Source organism: Amphibalanus amphitrite, unplaced genomic scaffold, assembly GCF_019059575.1.
Source record: "Amphibalanus amphitrite isolate SeventyFive unplaced genomic scaffold, NRLGWU_Aamphi_draft 000610F_arrow, whole genome shotgun sequence".
NCBI classification, from domain to species: Eukaryota; Metazoa; Arthropoda; class Thecostraca; order Balanomorpha; family Balanidae; genus Amphibalanus; species Amphibalanus amphitrite.
The window spans coordinates 100,836-126,743 of record NW_024882104.1 but is presented as its reverse complement, the minus strand read 5'-3'; the positions used below and the strand labels follow the sequence as shown (position 1 = coordinate 126,743).

Below are 25,908 nucleotides of genomic sequence, written 5' to 3'. Positions count from 1 at the left end.
GTCGGCCGGAAATGACGTCAGAGTGACGTCATGTTCGTCCGATTTCGACGCAAAACATTGAACCACGGCAATCGCTCCCAAGAGCTCAGTTTTTAAGCTAGATCCAATTTCTTTGCATGAAAGGACTCAGAATTGACAGCGCTATCAAACTGCTATCTCGGATTTTCAAAATTTTGAAAATTTCGAAAATTTTATATAATAATATTCAAAACTTATATTTTTATACTTTTTTCAAAAAGTTTTTTGACTTTTCGAAAAAAACGGAATATATGTGACAGAACGCATAATGTTGACTAACTCTAGTAAGTTTTAGCTAAATATCTTCAAAAATGGCCAAGTTATACGCATTATTGCAAAAAAATCACAATTATTAATTTTTCAAATCAATTTTTCAGTACGTATTTGACATCGTACACCAATATAAATGGCACCATCGTGTTCCTGAGCTCAAACTGCATCCATTAGACACCTTTTTTGTTGAAAAATGTAAACTTCAAAATTTGACCTTTTTTGACCTGAAAGTGACCTGACCTAAGCGAAATTCGACTCCAAATGACCTCGAATGACACAGACGACATCAAATTCGAAATCTATGGCCTAAATGGACCATAAAACATGTGTCACGTGACCGACGCATGATATAATATTTTCGTGACCTGTGATGACCTGACCCTGACCTGAAAATCAAAGTACAAGTTTGGTACCCTCAAAGTATCTAGAGCATCTCTTCACGAGTGTGGAAACCAAAAATGAGCCTGATCTGACTTGTAAGACGGCGGCCAGAGCCCAAAATGTGAACAAGCCAAAATGCTAATAATTTTTATTTGACCTGGCCTGTGACGTCATCGGTGACCTCGAGGTCAATGAAATTAGGTTTCGCTCGACAGTTTTTCCGGGGCTATCAGACGCCGTTTGAATTTTGACGATCGGCCCAGTAGTTTTGGAGTTAGGAGGGGGGCTATGAATAGCCCCCCCCCCCCCCCCAGTAGGGCGTGTTATACACAGACCCCAGTGGGGCGCGGGTTAAGAAGTAGGTCAAGCTTAAGAAAATTCTTACGAAAATGATCGACGTGAATACGGCCCCAGGGGCCCTTATGAGTCCGATTTATAGATAGACACAAGTGCACCTATCAAAATCATAATCTGGCACTGCGTCGTATGTCACCTTCGCTCGAGCTATCTCCCCTGCCGTCTTAAGTCATATGTCCATGTCATACTCATGATAAACCGATCCGCATCCCCTTACGTGTCCCTTTCCGGGCTGGCGGTCACCCCCAGCGGACAACCGGTGGAGAGGGCAACTCCTCATCGGACTAGCATCCTCTCCGGGGTGACCGTTTGAGTGGCAGGGCGGGCGTTCCCATCGGGACATCGCCGCCTCACCGGGACAGTCTCTCCCACCGCGATGGACCACCGCAGCTTCCTAATATCTACACCCTATCTTATCATCCCATAGCTTTGTATTTTTTTTTTTACACCGAAAGAGCTTGCTCTCAACAAAACACTCGTGATAGATTAGATAGACGGCCACCCGAAAACGGTATCGTGCAAGATGATTGGTCCAATCGCAGCGGGGATGGGACGGGTGGCGCTGTGCGGAGGTGGATGAGAGCTACCAATGACCAGCTGTCACAGGTCAGACAGTTGGGCGCGGCCGGCGGTGGAGCTGCTTTTCGGTGACGAGTGTGACCTGGGCTGACCCGGACGAACCCATGGTGGCTACTTGACAGCAACATTTCCCGGATCAAGGAAACGGTGAGTCGTGAGATGTCATCAACAATTTTGATGTTTGTTGGATTGTGTGTAGGTACCTACTACATAAACTCTTGACGGATGTTAAAAGTGACGATAGCTGTCGCAATTAATTTGGTCGAGGAACAGAAATCACGCCATGATTTGTGTTCTCTATTAGGCACTCCAGAAAGAGGTATTGAAAACAGGTTGCATATGTAGTATGTTCGATACTCGATACCTATCGATCAATTTTGTTTCGATCAATCATGTTTCAGCCTTTGATGATAGATTAATGGGGTTAACTGCATTCTAAAAGAAAATACCTACATATATACGAATGCGTGACAAGATATCTCAATGATAATGTGGTAACTGACGTCATGAATCCTGATATATTACAGAGATGGTCAAATATCTGTCATGGTTTGCAAGTAAGCATGGCCTGCTTCGTGAAGAATGTGTCTCCAACTGTCCGTTGGTAGTTGATGGCAATGATCTCATCGTGTCATTGAAAAACTGGTGTTATGATAAAATAGACGAAGGAGGCATCTACCAAAGTTATGCGAGGAACGTGAAAACGTTTTTCTGCGACTTGCAAAGGTATGTTGGGCACGAGGGTGATTTAACCCTCGCCCGTATAAGGGGGGGGGGCGAACTGACCCCCCCTCGGTTTTTTGCGAATAACTCGCGTAAAAAGCAGCTGATTGCGACGACACTTTCAGTACCCCCGCGTTAATCCATTTTACACCTACTCTAAGAATTCCAGGATCCTGACCCAAATGACCTTTCACCTGTGACTTACTTTTCGAGACCATGTTTGGCCGGAATCGCGATTCGGCGTATGTCGGCTCGTATTAGCCGCGCGTTTGCAGTTTTTTCGTGGTTTCAGGCGTTCAAACATGCAATATGATGTTGCGTCCATGCATTAGGGTTGGTGTCAACTGTCAAGGTCATCTGAAGGTCAGGTCAGGTCATTGACCTTTGCTGATCTCGGTTCACTTTTTCGAGTTTTACATGTTTCTAGGCTAGTTTTTGGAGTTGAATTCGAATTTGGAAACCTGAACATTTACGAAGTAGTTATGGTGCCTTCGTAACATGTTACGGAGCTGTCAGAGGCGGTTCACACCTAATTCGAATACCCGGCAGGACCCCTACTGGTTGATCTGACCTGACCTGACCTGACCTGGCCTAAATGCATGAAGACATCATCTGTGCTCAAAACGAACATGATATTCGTGATCAGCACCCCCAAAAACCCCATAGTAGCCACGCTTAACGACGTTCCAACAGGTCTCGATTTTCCCGACTTTTGGGTCATTGACCTGACCTGGAAGATCAACCAATGACCTAGGACCTTAAAATTGGGCATCATCGGCTTCCTCTCGAAACGGCAAAGAGGTCCAACGAACCCCCTCCTCTATATGTTCGCGGCTGTCAAAACACCAATACGGGCGAGGGTTAAAAAATGATACCACCGTAAAGGACGTGGGAGCTCGGCAACGGCACCCAACGCGCGACGTTGAAGGATGTTAAAACTTTGTACCTTTTCCAATATTCCAGATCCGGAATTTCTCCTGTTGTGCTGCTCCATGACGAGCTACCCGTCAGACTGGGCATATCACGGGTGTCCGTGGAATTCGACTCGGATTTCATACAGGACTCATACAAGGACCACGGCTTTCGACTTACTGAGGATCTAACCAGTCAGCTGCTTTACAAAAACATATTTTTGCAGGTATGTAATTTGGAAGTTGTCCAGCAGGTACCTGAAAACAGTGTTTACACAAGATCTAACTCGTTTTCATGTTTTCATTATTGACACAAATATCGTGTGTCTTAAATACAGATGAGTTTTATTGTTTTTCCGCGCGTTACTGATGGACCCCACGGAGTAGTGATTTCCATTAGAAGATTGAGATACCTATACAAAACCAAACAAACCATGAAAAGTATAAACTTTGAGCAAGCTTTTGAAATTGAAACTGAATGCGCATTTTCCGCGTCGGCCGATCCCCGCTCCAGCCGGCGACATATAACTCTTTGCAGGCTTTTAACCAGATGTGCATGGATCCCAGAAAATTAATCTGAGATCGAATCCCAAAAGCCCTGATCTCGGATCCGATGGGATCATAGATCCCGCTTTTTAGTTAACTGAGAGATCCACTTGGATCACAGGTGCGAGACAATTTTTTTCATTGAGACCCAGTAAGATCATAGATCTTCACTAGTTTTTGTCAACACAGGAATGCCAAAAATTCACTTGTTGTAAATTACAAACGCTCTGTTTTTATTGATTTATATGATTGCACGCCATAATTCATAGTTTTGACTTCTGCAGCACTTACTGACATAGAAACTCTAAAAAAATAGTTTGAAATGTTTTGCATGGTGGGATCCTTTCAGGTCATAGATCCATGCTCTTAGTTTATCGTCCAATCCTACGAGATCATACATAGATCCAGGATGAATTACTCCGGTGATCCGGTGGAATCATACATCCTAACCTGCAGTTTGTTTCGAGATCCACTGATATTGATCCATCACTCGGATACATGCACATGTCTGCTTCTAACCGCCATATTTATTGTTAATTAAGTATAGATTCGCCATACATAGGTACTCAAATATTTGGTCCGTCGTAAAGTGAACGAAATGGGAAGTCGGCCAGTAACTTTTTGAGTTATCGGAGTATAAACGTAAGAAGTCACTAATGTGGGAAATTTGGCCACGATTGACCCTAGCAAAATATTGACCTAGGGTCATGTTATTCCCAGACAATAAAGTTGTCCGCCGCCTTCAGCTACCAGTTACCACCCAAATTTCATATTTCTAGTGGTTATAGGAGTTGAGATGTTTAGGGGTGACATTCACCCCCCCCCCCTTCCACTAGGCTGAGTACTCGTAACCCTTCCACTGCGTGTGTTAATACAAATAGGTCATGTTTGTATTTCCACAGGTACTTCGGCGCCTGGAGATACCGCACATCGTCTGTTTGAATGATGCAACCGCCGAGTTCACTGCGCTGGCCCGAAAACTGGACTGTCCAATCATGGGAATTCAGAATAAGTACCTGACCCAGAACATAGTCGCCGTCAAGGTACCACGAAAAAGGGCCGTGCTGCAGCTTCGCCATCCGCCGCCGGGACAGAAGGGGTTCTACATGCCCTGTGAGGTGTTCCACCCTGAAAGGTGATGCAACTGCTGAAAAAGGCGGCTGATATTACACTAAAATGATGATCGTAAATAAACCCTAAGCGTAGCTTACTTCAAGTAACTCATGTTATGGCAGGAGTTTCACAATCGGGGCAGCGAATGGCAATGACTGACCTGACCTCCGATTGCCCTTACAAGAAGTGCGAAGTCTACTTGCAGAGGTGTGTCGAGACGAGATCCTTTTCAATTATTTGACGTTTTGTCATACTGAAAAAGACATGATACTGGTTAAGACTCACCTGGTCAACTCACCTTGTTGGGTTTCCATTTCCGTTCAGAGCCAAAAACATGGTTAGGAAATTGAATTCGAATTTGGAAACCTGAACATTTACGAAATAGTTATGGTGCCTTCGTAACATTGGCGTATTCAATGAGCACGAACATATGATATTGTCCACAGCGATACGGCCTTGCGACAGCGCAACATATTTATCATTGGTAGCTCTGCAACGCGCGTATGTCTAGAAAAGTGTAGGTACAACCGTCAGTCAGTGAATTCTTAGCCCAGCGCCTTCTCCAGTAACTTCTTGAAGCTAGCTAAGTTAGTTGTGGTCACAACATGCTGTGGCAAAGCATTCCACGCAGCTATGCATCTCACATTGAAGAAGTGTCTCCTTACATCGGTGTGAGACGTCGGAATGAAAATATTATTGCAATGACCTCGCGTGCTGCTGTGTTATAGGACGTTCAAACAGGTCAGATACATCTAGGTGACTCCTGCCATTAAACAACTTTCAGCACTGAATAAGATCTGCCCTCAGCAGTCTGCCCTTGACTGAGAAAAGCTGCAAGCTACGTAGTCTACCGGCATAGTCAAGTGTCTCAACTGAGACGATTTGATTGACGATTGACCGATCACCGAGACGACTTGAAGGCATGATACATGATACTGCTTCTCTTAGGTTGCAATCCTTAAGCGATAGAAACGCTCGGCCAAATCAAGTACGCATATACCTTAAAATATTATTCAACCTTGATCCGGTCGATTCGACAGATTCCTGAAGAAGTTCGACATCTCCGTCGAGATGCTGCCTCTCGTCTCGACGATCCCGGGCACCGGTCCACATCCGCCAGCCCTGTTCGACGCGTTCTTCGAGAAGCTTGAGGAGCAGTACCACTCTGTGGAGCAGAAGCAATTCCGACGACTGGACCTGCTGATGCGGTGGCTCTCCGACAAGGATTCCATTGAAACTGCCCTGAAAGAGGTTTGTCCTTCTGGTATTGCTTTATTCCTTGCGGTATATTCCGGTAGATTGCTTGCCTTTAACATCGCCGGCCGAGTGGGGAAGGGGGTGACGCACTCCCTTATAGTTTATTTTTCGCAATAACTCCGAACTCGCCGGCGATAGAAAGCTGAAACTTGGCATACCTGACCTTTGAACCAAGTCACATTTTGAGACACCAACTGCATTTTTAGGTCAGGTCATGTCACTGACCTATAACGTCATAAGTGAACTTCGACGTGAATCATTAAGCAACTGAATACATCATATTTAATTAGTCACCTCGTCAGAAAACAGTAAATGTCACTCGCTGGTGAATCGCCCGTGAACACATTGTGCTTATATATTGTTAAGGGATGATATGACATGACATTTAATTTGCCTATCTTGTGTATGCCATCTGCTAGGCTTATGTCTAGGAGAGTGGCACAACATCAGACCAAAAGAAGTTATAAGGGAGTGATTGCTGACAGTATGGATTTCTTTCAGGTGCTCTGCAGCTGCCAAATTTCCGAACAGGAAAAGTGGGACATCGAAGACCAAATTCATCGAATCATCAGCTGCCAAGAAAAAAGCAGTCTCGAGTTTTTCAGGGACGCCAGGACCATGATGCTGCCCAAAGGGATGGTGCTGTGCGACATAGCTGCTCCCGTGGCTCCTTCAGTCCTCTCTGGCTACACTCCAAGTTCAGCCCCCACTGACCCCACTCCAGTCCCCACTGGCCCCACTTCAGCCCCCACTGACCCCACTCCAGCCCCCACTGACCCCACTCCAGTCCCCTCCGACTTCAGCTCCACTCCAGCCCCCACTGACCCCACTCCAGCCCCCACTGGCCCCACTCCAGCCCCCACTGACTCCACTCCAGTCCCCACTCCAGCCCTCTCTATCCGCCCCATCCCTACCCGCAGGCCACCACTGTATGACCCCACTCCACCCGCAGCCAAAACCCGTCCCGCCTGGGTCAAATTCCCACATCCGCCGGCACTGCGACAAGCGGCAGCTAGCGGTACCGTGCGCACCAGCTGTCTCAGAGCCGTGTACAATGTGCCAATAAAGCTGATACCAAGAGTCGAAGGTGATGACCTCCCGTTCAGCCGCATGGCAGCTATGCCGCTGCAGGCGAGACTCTCGGCGCTGCTGGGAGCTCCGACCCAGCCGCTGGTGCTGCTTGGTGCCGTCCACAGGGGCGAGAATCACCAGCTGCTGGCGAGCTGCACATGGCGCGCGCCGCTGCTGGATTGCGTCCTGCTGGGAGGCGAGCAAAGCCGACTCCGAGCGGCGCTCAGCACGCTACAGCTGCGGCCGAACACGCTGGACGCGCTGCCAGAGCTGCTGCGGCTGCCGGCCGCCGCGCTGGTCGAGTGGCGGCGAGTCACGAACCCCCGCAGCGGGCGAGGTCAGGTGCGCGCCGTGCTGCTGACCCTGCTGGCGATGACGCCGGCCGACACGCCGCCCTCGGCGCTGGGCCTGAGCGCTTCAGCGGCCGCCGAGTGGCGAGCCCGAGCCTGGCCATGGCGCTTTGCACAGCCTTCGAGAGGTCGGACTGACCGGAAAGCGATGCACCTTCAGAACGAGCTGCAGGACGTGTTCAAGACGGTGCTGAGCGTGAACGAGGTGCTAGAGCAGCCCCTGCAGCAGCTGGATGTGGTCGATACAATCCACGTGCCGATGACGATGCTATTCGGCTTTGCCAGCTACGGTAAGTGATTCTTTGACCTATTGTTTCTATCTATTGTTCTCTGCCTTACTGTAACGACTCTCTGCCTTACTGTAATGACTCTCTGCCTCGTGTACTTGTGCCATTTGTCCTTTTTTGCCTGTGCTTACGCTCTTTTTTATTGCGTTTATGATCACTTTGTCCTGTTTCTGTTACTGGCAGCTGAGACGCGCATGTGCCCCTTATTGACCAGCGCATGTGTGTTGTAACGGGTTTTGTGTCATTCGAAGCCGCAAGTATACCCCAGAGCCATTGCGTTTGAATCACAATCGCAGCAGTGAAATAATGCCATTTCCTCCGCAGGCTACGACCCCGAGCCTGGAGAAGAGGTGATGAGCCTGGTCGACGCGGTGGCAGACACTGTCGAGGAGGAGGTCTGCTGGTGGCTGGACAACGGACGGCAGGACAGCGGCAGTGCAGGTGGCGTATCACCCCATCGGGCTCACTGGAGGACGAGGTCTTGTCACGTCCTGCGGGATTTCCATTTGGTTCATTTACAATTCAGTTCTTGACCTGATTGTGTTTGTAAAGTCAGGACTCGTTGTTAATTGCTGAAAGAAATATGGAACTTGACATACATGATCTCCATAACGCCAACTCTAGGAGTTCATCGCCCTAAAGAGCCACCAGTACCCTGCCCTACCTGCCAAGTCCAGATTGGAAACCTGGACACCAGATTCTCAAACCGAAGCACCAGGTTCCCAGGGTTTCTTAATAGCTTTGACATACTTTGTCTGCCAATTCACGTAAGCTGAACTTGTCCAATGCTGATTAATTCTATTCCCACAACTTCTTACGACTGCGTCCTTTCGCAGGTGCTCCTGCATGGACGCCTCCACACAGTCGCCAAGGTCCCTCCAGCTCGGAGCACACGGATCTTGGGGCAGTCAGAGAGCTCACCGGCCTCATCAACAAGCTGACCGGCGAGAACGCGCCGCACCTGCTGGAGAAGATGCGCCACGTCTCGGTACAAACCGAGTACGGACTCTACGCACTCGTCGATGTTGTCTTCCGAGCTGTGCTGAAGATGCCGCGACTGATCGATATTTGCGCTGACGCATGCGCAGTGCTTGACAAACTCCAGGTAAGTGGAAGGTGAGGGGCACCACGGCAACAAGATTGTAGAACCTCAGTTGCCTTGATTGTATTGGTCATGTGCGGAATTACGTAGCCGTGATACATTCTATGATGAATTTGATTGGAATCCTTAGCTTTAGATGTGTTGACCGATGTCTTTATCTTCCTTCGGAAACCGCTCTGGAGTCCGATCGACCCAGTACGAGTATGTCATCCGATCACCCCCGCGCTAATGTTGGCACCGCGTGACATCAAACCTCGCCCCAACTGCTCGCCAGGTGAAGTCAGACCGCAGAGACGGCACGGCCGTCAGCTTTGGCGACTTCATGCTGACCCGGCTGTCGCGTGGCCTCGCGCCCGTCAACCGGAACACACTCTCGCGGGAAGACCTGCTGCATCACCTGGAGACGGTGGAAGACCCCGCGGAGCGCCGACGCCAGCTGCGGGAGCTGACAGACTGCTGGCGACAGGCCGAGAGGCGGCGCTGCGTCTGCCTGCTGCTGCTGGCAGCGCTCATTCGCCGAAACCTGGTTCCACTCCGGGCAGCAGGGAGCTGCTTTAGCGAGCTGGTGTACGAGCTGAAGCCGAAAGGTAACAGGCTTCGCAGTGTGAAGCTGTTCGATGACGACAGCGGCCCGGGGATGAACGCTGTGAAGGAGGCTGCCGAGGAAATAGTCAACTTCATCCTATCTTTAACAATGCAGCCTATTCAATGGAAAACTTACATGCAAGAAGTTTACGACCAATTCGCTATGAACGACTCAACGGAGGATGATGACTCCCAGTCTCCTGACGAAGAACCTGAAGCTGGTTGCCAGCCTGAGGCGGAGGGGGAAGCACGAAAGACGTCCCTAGGAAGTACGAAGGGAGTTAGCTCACTTACGGAAGGAGCTGACGTGAGTCACGAGACTGTACTTGCTGAGGTGCTGTACGAGCCGGGGCTGAAAGGTTACAGGCTTCTCAGTGCAAAGCTGTTCGATGAGGAGAGTGGCCTGGATATGAACTATTTTAAAAAAGTCTTCGAGGAGATCATCGGCTTTATCTCACCTCCCGAGAAGTGGGCTATGCCGCACAAACCTGGCTTCCGAAGGGCCTTTTACAGATTCGCTATGAACGACTCAACAGAGAATGATGATTACCAGTCTTTTGAGGAAGAACCTGAAGTTGATGGCGAGCCTGAGGCAGAGGGGGAAGCACGAAAGACGTCTCTAGGAAGTACGAAGAGAGATAGTGCATCTTCGGAAAGAGCTGACGTCAGACACGAGACTGAGGAAAACTATGAGGCCGTGAAAGGGGTAACGTTATCCCCAAATGGTGGCAGTGTGAACACACAAGAAGTGCCTTAAAAGTGTGACACTTGGGAAGAGAACACTTTCAAAAGTGGACGCGTTCGCTACACGCAAGAGAGCTTAGTCTGCGGCAGATCCCAAAGCATCATTTGCTGTGAAGGTAAAGTACTGCTTTATGTGGTGTCATTTAATTTTTCTCAGATGAGCGTTGATATGCCGGCTTGTGATATAAGATATGAAACGTTGTACTATGTTAAGAACTTATGCTCTCTGAACAAGAAAAGAGACAATGTTTCTTAGAAGTTGGATGCAGATGAAAGATTGAAACAGTCAAAGGTGAGAAGTGATGCTGATGGGAGGGGTCGAGGACGAGGAGTTGTTGCGATGTGATGTTAAACCTGAAGAAGTCATAACTCGTGGAGGGTGGGAGAAATTCTTCTGACTTCAGCTTTTTGTTTGCTCTGTTGGTGATGTGCTTTGATGATCGACTCAAATGGTTTTAATTTGTGAGATTGTTTATCGTTGCGAATGATTTATCAAAGTGTGTGATGATGGATAGAACGATATTTAAAGGAATTCCATTTGTATTACAACACTATCTATGTGTAAATGCTTCTAGTTGTGTTGTGGGTTATGTTCGTTCTGTTGTGAGGAGGTACGCCCAGTGATACATTTTCCAGATGACGACCGACGTTTTGATCAGATTACATTTACTGGCACCCACTGCATCGAACTACAATAGCTCGTTTTGTGATTCTTATTCATTACTCATCTTAGCCATGCATAGTCTTTCCTCAAATTGTCGGTTCACTGAGGGGCGTCACCATTCGCATGTCGCAGCCGGAGCGAAAATGTTTAATTTGATTTCATCCAATTCTTCTAAGCTTGATGGATAACGAAAAATTGCGTGTCTGGTACATACTCGTATTTATCTCTTGTAGGCACGTCTCTTGTATATTTACACACATTAATTGTCATTTACCATACGCACGTCTCTTGTATATTTGCACACACATTAAATGTCATTTACCTAATTGTCACCTAATTTCATTTACATAAACCAATTTTCTCGCGTCCCAATCCCAGATCCTTCAACACTGATCAGAGGTCGCCGTAGCCCCGGTCGGCGGCACTGCGCGGCGGTACGCCACACCCGACCCTCGGTAACCTGACCCGAGAGCACCGTCCAAACCCAGTCCGGAGCCACCACCAAAGGCCGCACCACCTCCAACTCCGTAGCCAGGACCGCCAGAAGCGCCCAGAGCAAGTGAGCCCAGCCCTGCGGCGGACCGCCCATAGCCGAGGGGCGTGGTCTGCGGATGGTACGCCACGCCCTCGTAGGTCACCCTGGCGTTGTAGCCCGAGTTGCCGTCCACCCAGTAGGTGACGATCTGCCTCCGGCCGTCGGGAAGCAGCGTCGAGTACGAGCCCTCGGTTCGGTCACCGAGACGGTTCTCCTGTGAGTCGACGTCCACGCCTGAGAAGGTGTCCTTCACCGAATAGCGGGTGCTGTAGTTGGGTACCGAAAAGGAGCTGCCCTGACTGTAGGAGGCTCCCAAAGATGAGGAGGATCCACCAAGTCCTACCGCGCGACTTTGACCGAGCCCCACACCACGACTTCCGCCAATTCCTCCCACACGATTTCCACCAACTCCTCCCACACGAGTTCCACCAGTTCCTACTATACGTCTTCCATCAGTTCCTAGAGCACGACTTTTCCCAATTCCTCCCACACGATTTCCACCAGTTCCTACCACACGACTTCCACCAAGTCCGACGGCACCACGAAGATTGGGTCGAGTTCCTCCGGCCTCCCTCCCGCCGACGACTTCAGAGCCTCCATGACCTCCAACAGGTGCTCCAACGGGTCCAGAGGCTTGGAAACCTCCCATCCGGCCTCTGGGGCTGGTATAATACGGAAGAGGAGCTGCCAATGCCACAGCGACTACGGTAGAAATAATGACGTAATGACATGATGTGGAGATGGAATTAAATTGATGAAATACTAGGACTTACTCCACAAGGAGATCGAATGGGTCGGTTCGATCTCCTTGTGGAGTAAGTCCTAGTATTTCATCAGTAGAAATAATGATTATCTGAAAACATCGGATATTCACATTGGTTTCACAGTTGGCGCTGCTTCATTTAAGCAAACATCGATGCATACAAAGGTCACGGAGAAAGGAAGCCTGCAAAATATGACAATTTTGTCCAAGAATGAAATGCGTAGTTGCATATGAAGTCTTTCGCCTTGAAAACAATTTTTAGATTTAATTTGTGCTAACCGTCTTCCCTTGATCACATTTTGAAGGACAGAATCATATTTTAGGACGACTGAGCAGTGTGCAAAGCGAATTCATTCGTAACATTCACCGCCACGCCATCGACTCCCCGTTTCTTCTGGCTCAATTCCCTTTGGCTGCTCCCACTCGGCTGCTTCGCAACTGGAGCACTTTTCACGTGTCTTACGCTAGGGTGAACACCGTCAAAAACAGCCTGTTCAATCGCATACCGATGCTCAGCAATATGTTTCTGGACGCAAACCGTGACGTCGATGTGTGGCAACATAGCCAGCTACAGTATAAGAAACGAGTAGCAGCGTATGTCCGCTCGAGGCAGCCCTGTGCACATTAGATAGAACGGGGAGATGTGAACTGCAGCTTTTTCTCATACTTTTAACGAACCTAGGTCTGCTTGATATTTTCCATCCGTGTATGTGTGTGTATGTGTGCGTGTGTGTGTGTAATATGTAGGTATATGGGACTACGTCCATCAATGGGTGCCCATGCCCGTGGATGTTTTGAAAAATAAATAAAATAAAAATAAAATAAAATTCAATACATCACCGAAACTAAGCTTAAACATGAAACCAATATGCTTTACAACAAGATTACTCTACCTTTTGGCAATGTTTTCATACACTTCATACACTAAAAAGTAAATCGCACTGCTATATAGCAAGGTCAATACGCTGCAGGCGCATTATTCTGCATATCCCGCTGTTGGCAGCCAAAACTCACCCACATGATGTTTCCTCTTCTAGTCCAGAAATGACAGTAAATCTCCAGATCGGTGCTCGCCTTATAAATCATGGGCTGATGTTGCCTAACGATTCTGTCCTTACCGAAATATCTCCCACGATAGTTTGGACCGGTCTGAAAACAGTGTTCTACCCAAATAGAAAGAATATCAGGCAAGGCCGGTCAGCGCAACTGGTCCAGTTTGCACAGAACAAAAAGGACCGGTCATGGAATGGTGTAAGCGGATGGACATGCGTTGGCGGTCGGCACTCAACACTTCTCGCACGATCGACACAATGTTTGTGTCAAATATTTCATAACTATCGTCACGAAGCTGAGATGAGATGACACCCCATTACCTTTTTCGTGAACCGCGTGAATATGCGTGGTTAAAGTGATGACTCATCTATGTATGTAGCAATGTCTTGGATCACGAGTGCGCTAGCCGTGTTTCCAAAACTTATGACATGTCATGATCAATTTTTTTCTGCCATAGCTAATGCTTCACCACATACAGATAGGCGATACTTTCCACCACTCAAGGGAGACTTTTAAGTCTCAACGGAGACTTTAACCCCTTGATGTCAAAGTTGACACTGATGAGATTGATGTGAGGCGCAAGCTGAAGGATCGTACAGTTGCAGTTTGGCATTCCCGTGGTTCCGATTGAGTAGGCCACCACCATGGCGTAGTGAACACTCTCCGTCATGTCCTCCCTCAGGTTCGGTGCACTGGCGGGCGGCCGCACGCTCCACGCTGCGACAGCCCCCCTCCCCCCCCCCCCCCTCCCCACCACCACCATCACACACACACACACACACACACACACACACTTCAGCCCCCTTTCTCTCACCAAACAGTGGTTTTATGCAAAGGTCTTTTTTATTCTGCTTGCACTAAAATTGAGCATTTACACTTGAGCAGGTGATGGCACTTCGAGCACTTCCTATAGACAAACGAAGCGTCACAGCGGACATCCGTTTGTGTCATCTCAAATGTCCAAAATGTTCTTTTTAACGGAATGTTATTTATGCATTAAAAGCTATATTATGTGCCTCCCGCGGGGCTAACTTTATGTCGTTCTTTATTGATCAATGATTACCCTGTAGTTATTTACTTTTATGTGTCATGCGTCTCAAAATAAGGGTTTCAGTGACCACAGCAGTTGAGATGCAGTGTACAGTGTACACCCTCACCTTTGCCCCCTGCACTTACGTGGGACAGATTGCACTCCTCGGTCCAAGACTGCCAGCTTTGTCACTCTGACATCTGACGCCTATCAGCCAAACTGCCGGGGGGTGAGGTCTCAGCTCTTTGAAGTTACCGTGAAAACTACTGGTCACCGTGACCCCTTTATTTAAACCGATCATATATCGACACGAGTGCACATATCGAAAACATTATCTGCCACTGCACTGTATGCCATCAGTGAGCGTCTCGCCTGCTGTTTTATATTCAGTCACCCGCCCTTGTCTTCCTTAGAAAGATCCATCCACTCCCCCGCTCCCCCCCCCCATGCTTCCCTTTCCGGGTTGGCGGTCACCCCAAAAAGCCAACCGGTGGTGAGGTCAATTCCTCATCATTGGACTAGCATTCTCTCCAGGGTGGCCGTTTGAGCAGCAGGACTTCCATCGGGACGTCAACGTTCCACCGCTGTGGCCCGTGCCGCGGCGCACCATGTGGGTAGTCTGTGTATTCCGATACTCTATCTTATCATCCCATGCAGTGCTGCATTTTTCAGGCCGAAGGGGCTTGCTCTCAACTAAACACAAAGATAAGTGATCACCTGATGACGGGCGCGATTGCTCTAATCGCCGCGGGGAGGGGACGGGTGGCGCCGTGGATGGGCGGATAAGGGTGGACCAGCGGTCTCGGGTCAGACAGTTGGGCGCGGCCGGCGGTGGAGCTGCGTTTTGGTGACGTGTGTGACCTGGGCTGACCCGGACGAACCCATGGTGGCTTCTTGACAGCAACATTTCCCGGATCAAGCCAACGGTGAGTCGTGAGATGTCATCAACAATTTTGATGCTTGTTGGATTGTGTGTAGGTACTGCATAAACTCTTATAACGGATGTTAACACGCGCACCGACGCGACGGGGGGGGGGATATCCGCCCCCTGAGGTTTTTCGCGAATAGGGGGAAAACCGCGGCGCGTAGCGCCGCGAAATTTGGTACGACTATTCCCTCATCAATTTTACACATGGTGTGCAAGTTTGAACCTCCTAACTTTAAAGGTCAGGTCATCAGGTCACTTTGAATGACCCAACCTCAAGTCACTTTTTTGCAACTTTGTCACCGTGCCAGAGCTACAGTAGATGTCGGAGGCCTTTGAAAGTCGCAGGATGTTATTAGGTCATTAGTAGCTACAATTTTTATATCTCGAAATTTTGATATCGGTGACCTAAGGTCAGGTCAATTTCGCGACCTCCCCATTATAAGTCAATGGGGAAAAAATCAACTCCCTGTTTTTACCACTAAAACGGGTCGGAATGGCCCCATATACCATACATGACTTCATATACGATCAACCTTCACTACCTTGAGGTCTGTTTTGCTGTTGGGCAGCTGTAAGGTCATGTGACGTCATCAAAGGTCACCAGCGGTTTTTTGCCAATAACTCCGTACAGGAACAAGATACAGCCGCGCGGATGGTCTCATTGTGTTCAGCTCGTCAAGACGCATCGAATGGTATGCATGATGACCTCAAGGTCACGTGACCTGAGGTCAACCTTTGACCTTGACCTTTTGAGGTCAAAATATATATCATTCGATGCGGATTGACGAGAGGCTCACGATGATGCCCTTAGTTTGTTCCTATCTTGACTAATTCGAAAGTTATTCGAGAAAAACTCTCCATATCTAGCGCCGCCATTTTGACTTTTTGGAGCCCTGTGACGTCATCTTTGACCTGACCTGAAAATGACCTTTGTAAAAATTGTAGACCATGACCGTGCGTATCCGATGCCGTTTATCGCTTGTCGTTATCTTGCTCCGTTCTCGAGATCTCAGGGGGGCGGTCATCCGCCCCCCCCCCCGTCGGTACGAAGTTGGCGCAGACCCCCGTCGGTGCGCGGGTTAAAAGTGGCGATAGCTGTCGTAATTGATTTGATCGAGGAAGAGAAATCATGTCATGATTTGTGTTGTCTATTAATCCAGAAAGAGGTATTGAAAGCAGGTTGCATATGTAGTATGTTCGATATTCGATACCTATCGATCAATTTTGTTTCGATCAATCATGTTTCAGTCTTTGATGATAGATTAATGGGGCTAATGGCCCTTTCACACGTAGCAACTTTTCAGTCGCCGGCGACAGCAGCAGTCGCCGGCGACCGCCAGCGACCGCCAGCCAACGATCGTGTGTGACGTAGGTATGACGTAAGCAAGTCGGTGGCGATCGCCGGGCCACGGCCGGGCAATCGCCAGCAACTGGTGACGTCAGATCCGCGTCACAGGCCAGTCGCCGGCGACTCTTCTCGAGCAGCGGACGCCGCCATGACAGTTTTGTCCTTGGTGAGTGGTTTAGGTGATTTGTGATGCATTTTTGGTTGGTGTGGCTACCTTAAATTTGTTGCACAGTAGCATAGGGATTATTATCTTGTAGTTTGCCTGTCGTGAAGCTGTTGTGACTTGAATTTAAGCTTGATTCGACAATATTGGAGGGTTTATGTCATTTGTGGCGCACTTGCCCATGATCACCCATGATTTTTATTTGTGATAAATATGTATTTTTTTCATCAAAATTGAATATTTTAATGACATTGAAATTGACACTAGTTTCATAAGGTAATGAAAACTTGCTTGTTGTGTCACAAGAACATGGTTTACATTCAGTATCAGTGCCCGGCTTGAGGACAAAGTGCCTACCCATCAGTCAGCTATTTGCCTACGTATTCGTGCGCCACAAGGAAATATTTGATAGCAACAAAATATTATATTGCTGCTCATTAATTAGCATGATCAAAATCAAACAGGTAGCTTTGCAATTTTGTTATTGTTTCTGCTGGGGTTTTCCTTGGTACCATGGATAAACAACCCAGGCCAAACTTAATCCGCATTGGGTTCACATGTGTGTGCGTGCTCACATGGCAAATGATAATCCATGGCTTATTAGTACATAAATAATTGCATTATGCAACAGTAGGTGGTAGGTATGTCATGTATTTTGGCAAGGTATTAGGTGGTATGTATTTTGGGCCTGGAGCTGTTTCCTATTCATTGCAGCAATGCTGCCGTCATGGCTTATGTGTACCATGCGCACACAAGCTCCACCAATGTAAAAATGTCGTTTTCACACAAAACTCATAATTGGAGGAAGGTAGAGCAGACCAAGAATAAGCGGGCATTTGCTGCAGTGTGGAAAAAGTCACTAGAGGCTTGATACTTTTTTACATGCAGCAGCCTGGAGATGTCCACAGAGGCATGCCTGAGGATGTCCACAGAGGTGGATCCAGGCAATAGTTTTTACAATCTTCTCCCCTTGTGCCCGCTGTGTGTTGTGCTGACTGCTTGTCCCCCTTCTGGTGGTGCCTAGACTTGCCTCTGCATATCTCCCCAGGCTGCTGCATAATGTCTAAAAAAAACCCTCAAGCCTCTAGTGACTTTAATCACTCCAGTCTCTACAGCATATGCCCACTCATGCTACAGCTGCCTTAATAATACCAAAATTAGTAACAATGGTCTCATAACCATATTCAGTAGGAAATGAATTACCTAGAAAATTATATTAAAAAATACACTTGCTTTCAAAAAGAATGAGCACTGCTAAAATGCTATTATTTCAAATAATGCTAGGTTTCTGAACCACAAATTCCAATTCTGTGTCACTGAATACTGATTGCCAATTGTACAAGACAAAAAGCATCAACAATGCTACATCAAGGATAATGATGCTAAGATAGTTCTCATTTTAGCCTGAAGTGTAAAAACCAAACCTAACCTGATTTGGGTATTTGGGTAAACCAAGCCTAACCTGATTTGGGTATTTGGGTAGTTTTTATGATGCTAAGCAATAGCCTATTCCAGGCTTCCTAATTTGCAGAGCTTTTGGTTAAAAAATGATTTTTAAAAATGTATTTGAAGTATGTTCTGACATGTCCGCCCTCTGTGCCTGGCAGACAAGTCACAGCGTTACCTGATGAGTCAAGAGGTTCTGTACCTGATGTACCTGATCAAGAGTACCTGATGATTCTGCAACACCACCTGATGGCCAACTCGACGGCATTGCTGACCCGAAAAGGAGTCTAGCAGCTGAATGTTCAACTTCTGCCACTGCACTGTTGACTCTGCCTAGAGACAGCATCTGCACCACGGCCCACAGACGATCTTCCGTGGGACGGTGTGCTGCGCACCAGTCACCACACTGACGGCGTTCACCTGTGTGCTGCACAACTTTCTGTGAGGTCAGGAGATCGACACTGACGGCCCCGGACGGTGTGCTCTGATTGCGCCGAGTGTGCTCCCTCGTGTCCGGGCCTTGATGCCAATACCGCACGCGAGGCGGCGCGCGTCCGCCAAGCCCTCACATACTGCGTCCAAGGTGCAGGTGGTGTTCGGTGACAGTGTGCAGCTTCTGCCGGCCCCGTGGACGGCACCGCATGTGACCATGGCATGTGCATTCGATTTTCTGACATAAGTGCAGTGAATTCATTTGTCATTTTGCTTCTGAATGGTGTCGCCGCTCGGTAGGGTCGATTCTGCCAGAGTAAAGAGGTCGCCACGATCGGCGGCGGTGGGCGGTGCGGCAAGCCGGAGCAAGGCACTCAGCAATCAGCTGCCGGGAGGTGGCGGCGGCGGCGGCGGCTGACGACTCGGGCCTCGAAAATCCTGTCGTGTGCGTTGCTGGCTATTATGCGTTGTTGGTGTGCGCTGTTTTGCAAGGCCTTTGGAGCGGCATGTCGAGTTTTGGACGAAGGAGCCTTGGTGTTTTGTTGGTCTATTTTCGATAAAAACGGTCATGAAGAGTGAGCTGTGTCCAGGCTGATTTTAAGATTTCTGTCACAGTATTGTCACCTTTGACCTAGGCTTGTGTCTTCTTGGGTATCGGCATATTGTGCCACCGTCTTTGCCCCGTGTCCGCGCGTGCTGCATTTTTATGTATGGTGTCATATACTGTCACCTCGCCATGTTTAGTGATATCCACTGTGTGGAAAAATGCATTTTGTTATAAGGGGGGGGGGGGGTACACTTGTGTTCCCCAATCCAGCGCTTTAGATAATACAGCATCTGTTTTTGACATAATGAAAGCCTGTGTTTTATGTGGGTGGTGGGCTTCGCCGTTCCTCAGGTCCGTTTCTGGCATTTGAATTTCTGCTACATTTCTAGAATGCCTTTTTTTCTGTTTTTCATATACAAAGCACGGTTCAAATGTGTGACCACAAATCACTGTGATTGTCCCATGCTTACCACCAACCATTCCTTCAATGCTAATGTCGTTACAGCGAAGTTATTCATTTATTGAGAACAGGGTTGTAGTTGAATAAACAAGACAGGTGAGCAAAATCTGCAGCACTCGTAGTCTTGGCTGATGCGTTAGGAAAAATGGAGGAACTGCAAGTACACATCACTTTTCAGTTTTATGCTTGAGTGCATTGAATTCCAATGTAGAAGAATCGCAGTTTGATTGTATTTTCATTGATATTATGTATTGTTTCAATAATACTCGTAGATCTAATAAATATTATTCCAATATTACCTAGACGGTAGTTATCATCCTGCAAAACATGTCCAAATATTTAGTACCTTGAATAATGCAGTAAAATAAGCTGCGCCGCTGCATGTATCAGCAGCGCAATATCTGGTGCCAACTCAAGGTCAAGCGGGTCACGTGACAGCTGAGCGGCGGCTGGCTAGTACAGTCGCCGGCGACTTCAAAATGTTGGAAAAATTGAACTTTCTCGGCAACGCCGACAACTCTTCAATGATTGGCTGACACGACTGCTACGTCACACCCCGGCGACTGGTCAGCTGATATCGACAACTGCGGAGTTGCCGGCGACTGACCCCGGTCGCTGGCGATCGCCGGCGACTGACCCCGGTCGCTGGCGATCGCCGGCGACAGTTGCCGTCGCCGGCGACCGGAAAAGTTGCTACGTGTGAAAGGGCCATAAGCGTATTCTAAAAAAGCCGACATATATACGACATGCGTGACAAGATATCTCAATGATAATGTGGTAACTGACGTCATGAATCCTCATACATTACAGAGATGGTTAGATACCTGACGCCGTTTGCAAAAAAGCACGACCTGCTTCGTGGAGAATGCATCTCCAATTGCCCGTTGGTGATTGATGGCAATGATCTCATGGCATCACTTGAGAAAAGGAAATATGATGAAACAGCAGGGGGAGGCATCTACCAAAGTTATGCCAGGAACGTGAAAACGTTCTTCTGCGATTTGCAAAGGTATGTTGGGCACAAGGGCGATTTAAAAATGATGCTACCGTAAAGGATGTGGGAGCTCGGCAACGGCACCCAACGCGCGACGTTGAAGGTTGTTGAAACTTTGTACCTTTTCCAATATTTCAGATCCGGAATTTCTCCTGTTGTGCTGCTCCATGACGAGCTACCCGTCAGACTGGGCATATCACGGGTGTCCGTGGAATTCTTCTTGGATTTCATACAGGACCCAGACAAGGACCACGGCTTTCGACGCACTGAGGCTCTAACCAGTCAGCTGCTTTACAAAAACATATTTTTGCAGGTAAGTAGTTAATTTGTAACTTGTCCAGTAGGTACCTGAAAATAGGTACAGTTTTTTCAAGATCTTACTCAATTTCCATTTTTTCGTTATTGACACAAATATCGTGTGTCTTAAATACAGATGAGTTTTAACACGCGCACCGACGGAGGGGGGCGGATATCCGCCCCCCCTGAGGTTTTTCGCGAATAGCGGAAAAACCGCGGCGCGTAGCGCCGCGAAATTTGGTACGACTATTCTCTTATCAATTTTACACATGGTGAGCAGGTTTGAACTTCCTATCTCTTAAGGTCAGGTCACCAGGTCACTTTGAATGACCCAACCTCAAGTCACTTTTTTGCAACTTTGTCACCGTGCCAGAGCTACAGTAGATGTCGGAGGCCTTTGAAAGTCGCAGGATGTTATAAGGTAATTAGTAGCTACAATTTGTTGATCTCGGAATTTTGATATCGATGACCTAAGGTCAGGTCAATTTCTCGACCTCCCCATTATAAGTCAATGGGGGAAAAATCAACTCCCTGTTTTTACCACTAAAACGGGTCGGAATTGCCCCATAAACCATACATGACCTCATATACGATCAACCTTCACTACCTTGAGGTCCGTTTTGCTGTTGGGCAGCTGTAAGGTCATGTGACGTTATCAAAGGTCACCAGTGGTTTTTTGCCAATAACTCCGTACAGGAACAAGATACAGCCGCGCGGATGGTCTCATTGTGTTCAGCTCGTCAAGGCGCATCGAATGATATACATGATGACCTCGAGGTCACGTGACCTGAGGTCAATCTTTGACCTTGACCTTTCGAGGTCAACATATATATCATTCGATGCGGATTGACGAGAGGATCACGATGCTGCCCTTAGTTTGTTCCTATATTTACTAGTTCGAAAGTTAGTCGAGAAAAACTCTCTCCATACCTAGCGCCGCCATTTTGACTTTTTTGACCCCTGTGACGTCACCTTTGACCTGACCTGAAAATGACCTTCGTAAAAATTGTAGACCTTGTCCGTGCGTATCCCTTGCCGTTTACCGCTTGTCGCTATCTTGCTTCGTTCTCGAGATCTCAGGGGGGGGGGGCGGTCATCCGCCCCCCCCCCCCGTCGGTACGAAGTTGGCGCAGACCCCCGTCGGTGCGCGGGCTAATTAATGTTTTTTCTGCGCGTTACTGATGGACCCCACAGGGTAGTGATATCCATTAGAATATTGAGGTACCTATACAAAACCAAACAAACCATGAGAAAGTATAAAATTTGAACAGGCTTTTGAAATTGAAACTGAATGCACATTTTCCGCGTCGGCCGGTCACCGTCCCAGCCGGCGACATATTACTCTTTGCAGGCTTCTAACCAGTTGTGCATGGATCCCAGAAAATGGGTCTGGGATCTATTCCCAGAAATCCTGATCTCGGATCCGATGGGATCATAGACCCAGCTTTTTAGTTTACTGAGAGATCCACTTGTATCACAGGTCCGAGTCAATTTTTTTCATTGAGACCATAGTAAGATCATGATCTTCACTAATTGTTGTCAACACAAAAATCTCAAAAATTCACTTGTTCCAACTCACAAACGCTCTGTTTTTTTTTTTTTTTGATTTATACGATTGCACGCCATAATTCACAATTCTGACTTCTGTGGCACTTTCTGCCAGAGAAACGCCTGAAAACATACTTTCAAATGTTGTGTATGGTGGAATCCTCTCAGGTCATAGATCCATGTCCTTAGTTTATCGTCAAATCCTATAAGATTATAGATCCAGGATAAATGTTTAACTGCGGATCCGGTGAGATTATAGTTAGATCCTGACTTGCAGTTTGTCTCGAGATCCACTGAGATCAACCCATCACTCGGATCCATGCACATGTCTGCTTCTAACCGCCATTTTGATTGTTAATTAAGCATAGATTTGCCATACATAGGTACTCAAATATTTGCTTTGTCGTAAAGTGAACGTAATAGGAGAGTCAGCCAGTAACTTTTTAAGTTATCGGCGTATAAACGTAAAAAGTCACTAATGTGGCAAGTTTGACCACGATTGACCTCATTTGACCTTGGAGATATTGACCTAGGGTCATGTTATTCCCAGACAATGAAGTTGGCGGACGCGTTCACTTACCATCCAAATTTCACCTTTCTAGCTTTTATAGGACCTGAAATATGTTTATTGTTTTTATGACCCCCCCCCCCCCCTCTCCACTAGGCTGAGTACTCGTAACCCTTCTACTGTGCGTGCATATCCTTCCAGGCGGTTGGGGGCATTTTTTGCCCTCCTTTAATTTTTTCGATATATCTCCAGAACCGCTGCCCCAATCGTCACCAAACTTTTAGTACCCTCCCGTGAATAGCTTTTGCACATTGTGAGTAAAAATTTTCCAAAGGCTATGATAAATTGGCAGGTAATGACGTCAGTGATGTCATTTCTGCCATTTTCGACCCATAAAAAGTTTTGCGGAAAGAGCTGTTAGTCCTACAGCTTTAGAGATACAGAAAACTGTTTCATAAAAAGGTGTAGAATCAACAGGGCTACAAACCTGCTATCTCGGATTTTTGAAATTTTTGGATTTTGACCCCAAAAGTTAAAATAGCTTTTTAATGTAATGACCGAAAAATCCAAAGATTTTTTTGAATTTCGAAAAAAAACGGAATATATGTGATAGTGGGGGCATTCCACGATAGATCGTACCAGGCCCGTCACCCTCATCTCTCAGATTTTAATGAAAATCGGTCCTAGAGGTAATCATAGGCCCCAAAGACGCCTGGCAAAATATCAGACTTCTCAGATCAAAACTTTTTGAGTTATATTGCATTACATTTTTTTAACTTTGGTTTGTAACGGTGAGTTTGATGGCCTATAACTCAAGAACGGGTTATGCAACCAACAAACGGGAAACAACACTAAGCTTGCGATGAACCAAAAATTGATATTACTTTTTAAGAATTCTAAAGAAAAATTTTGATTGTTGAACAAAAAACTTAATCTTTTTTCATTTGCCACTAACGACTTTTGGGATCAAAATTTTTCACATTTTTATTTTTTGAAAATAAACTTCATGTCATTGCAAATCGACATGCAAAAAATTAGAAAGGTGGTCTTTCTATAAGTTCCTCATTTTCCCGCAAACAATATGGGTTTCGGAGGGGTTCATACGACCCCAGCACGCCGTTTTGCTTCTAATAGAGGTAGAGCCTCGCGGAAAAAACGAACGTGTGTGCCGTTACAAGTCGCAGCAATTGGTACCCAATTTTAAGGTCTCAGGTTAACCGGTAGCGTCTGAGGTCAGGTCAAGTGACTGAAGTTACGGGTTCGGTTTTTAGTAAATAACTTCGCAAAAAAATGGCCGCAGAGCCGCAATTTTGGCATCATTGTGTTCGCCTAGCTCAGGTGCGTCGAATGGTATACTTTTTGTTAGGGTGAGGTCAACTTAAGTAGTTGACCTCGGGTCAAGGTCAGGTCAGAGCCCCTCAGGTCACGAAGCTGGGCAAAGGGTATCATATGGCATATCATTCGATTCGGAAGGTCTTCCCGAGTCCATTGGTGGCTTTCCCGACTCTCTAGCTCAATTTGATCGGGAGTTATTGTCGAAAAACTCGTACGACCCTAGTGACGTCATAAATGACGTCACGCAAGGTTAACAATGCAAAAGTGAAGCATTGGACTTTGCAAGGAGTGCATGAAATCACGATACCATGTACGTGAGATAGTTTTAGATCATTATCGGCGCCAAAATAACAGATTTTATATTTCCCCATTGACTTATAGCAGTGATGTCACGTGACTCATGTGACCTTCAAAAATTCCCAGATATATAAGTTGTGAGACCTCTGAAGGACACCATGTATGCGTCCTGTAACTTTTATCTCGGGCAGCTATGGTCATTGGCGTCCAAAACAATGTCAGAACCAAACAGCCTTTTTCACTCTCGCGCTTATAGGAAAGAGGGTTGGATGAACCCTCTTTTCATTTTTTCAGATGACCAAGACTTCAATTGAAATTTCAGTAACCCGTGATGTCACTAGGCAGCTTTACCACGCCATTTGTAAGCTCCCCTCCCAAAATCACTATTCGTAACCGTTATCGTGACGTAAAATAAATACATTTCTCCGTCCCGCTGCGCTTGCAAAGACATGACTGGTGGATACGGGTCTATGTATTCCTGACATTTACCCCAAGTCATGCTCTTTGGGTGAGGGTAACGCCCCCGTGAGGTACACATCAGGGTAACAATATACATAGCCGGGAGCACGTTCACAGTGCTACAAGATAAACGAGACAGGCGGCGGCGGGGTGGCGGTGGACAGAACACATATTGTCACGTGGCACTGCGGGCGCTCACTGAGGCCTGAGGGCCGGTGGTGCTCACGCCGTGCGGTAGGTGTCGCTACAGGCTACAGTTTGCGCCCGCGTGCAGAGAAAGGCTTTGCTGCGCGCCACTGTTAGTCGCGCGCATCAAATACATTTCTCCGTCCCGCTGCGCTTGCAAAGACATGACTGGTGGATACGGGTCTATGTATTCCTGACATTTACCCCAAGTCATGCTCTTTGGGTGAGGGTAACGCCCATACCCCCACCCGAACCCGCACGGGACGGAGAACTTGGCGTGAGGCGATGCCATGAACATTGAACATCATCGAACACATGAATACACAGATGATCGGTCGGCTTAGGGCTGCCGTTCCGCCCGTCGGCGGCGGCGCGACTGAGTCGACTACAGACAACCCGTGGCATCAACCGACGTAAAAACATATTCCAAAATCATTCGGGAAAACCCTGTTTGCGGAAATCGCGGACGACTGGCTAACACCACGTCAGCATGGCCAAGGCTGCCGCTCCGCCCAAACGGGCGGCGGCCCGGAAACCGGGCCTAAAACGGGCAGCCGTGGCGTCGGCGGTGCTGCAGTGCCGCTCACAACGCGCAACATAAAACAAAACGCCTTGACA

At 47.5% G+C, this 25,908-nt stretch overlaps 2 protein-coding genes across 6 annotated transcripts in view; both read left to right on the top strand.

Moving 5' to 3' along the window:
• The first annotated feature begins 1,563 nt into the window (after window positions 1–1,563).
• Window positions 1,564–10,937, top strand: LOC122363202. Of its 3 annotated transcripts, XM_043332175.1 has the most exons (9): window positions 1,601–1,755; window positions 2,136–2,334; window positions 3,295–3,469; window positions 4,691–4,923; window positions 5,942–6,152; window positions 6,660–7,869; window positions 8,191–8,307; window positions 8,703–8,971; window positions 9,243–10,937. In XM_043332175.1, the coding sequence occupies exons 2-9, from the start codon at window positions 2,138–2,140 to the stop codon at window positions 10,308–10,310; spliced, it is 3,480 nt and encodes a 1,159-aa protein (XP_043188110.1). In that variant the 5' UTR covers window positions 1,601–1,755; window positions 2,136–2,137; the 3' UTR covers window positions 10,311–10,937. The 3 variants fall into 3 exon arrangements, with proteins under 3 accessions (XP_043188113.1, XP_043188110.1, XP_043188112.1); XM_043332178.1 differs by lacking the exon at window positions 3,295–3,469 and having other exon boundaries at window positions 1,564–1,755; XM_043332177.1 differs by lacking the exon at window positions 3,295–3,469 and having other exon boundaries at window positions 1,604–1,755; window positions 2,136–2,165.
• Window positions 10,938–15,140: 4,203 nt separating this feature from the next.
• Window positions 15,141–25,908, top strand: part of LOC122363211 — a 30,293-nt gene continuing 19,525 nt past the window's right edge. Inside the window, exons 1-3 of one of the 3 annotated variants that reach the window (XM_043332202.1) lie at window positions 15,141–15,268; window positions 20,477–20,675; window positions 20,799–20,973. In XM_043332202.1, the coding sequence (XP_043188137.1) occupies window positions 20,479–20,675; window positions 20,799–20,973 (372 nt within the window). In that variant the 5' untranslated portion in view covers window positions 15,141–15,268; window positions 20,477–20,478. The remainder of the gene's footprint in view (window positions 15,269–20,476; window positions 20,676–20,798; window positions 20,974–25,908) is intronic. The other 2 variants (XM_043332203.1, XM_043332204.1) reach the window with 2 other exon arrangements.

Excerpts from the sequence above, each read along its gene's own strand:
- LOC122363202 (XM_043332175.1), top strand. The coding sequence starts at position 2,138 with ATGGTCAAATATCTGTCATGGTTTGCAAGTAAGCATGGCCTGCTTCGT. Across the intron at positions 3,470-4,690 it reads ACAAAAACATATTTTTGCAG|GTACTTCGGCGCCTGGAGAT; the intron begins GTATGTAATTTG and ends GTATTTCCACAG. Across the intron at positions 7,870-8,190 it reads ATTCGGCTTTGCCAGCTACG|GCTACGACCCCGAGCCTGGA; the intron begins GTAAGTGATTCT and ends TTTCCTCCGCAG.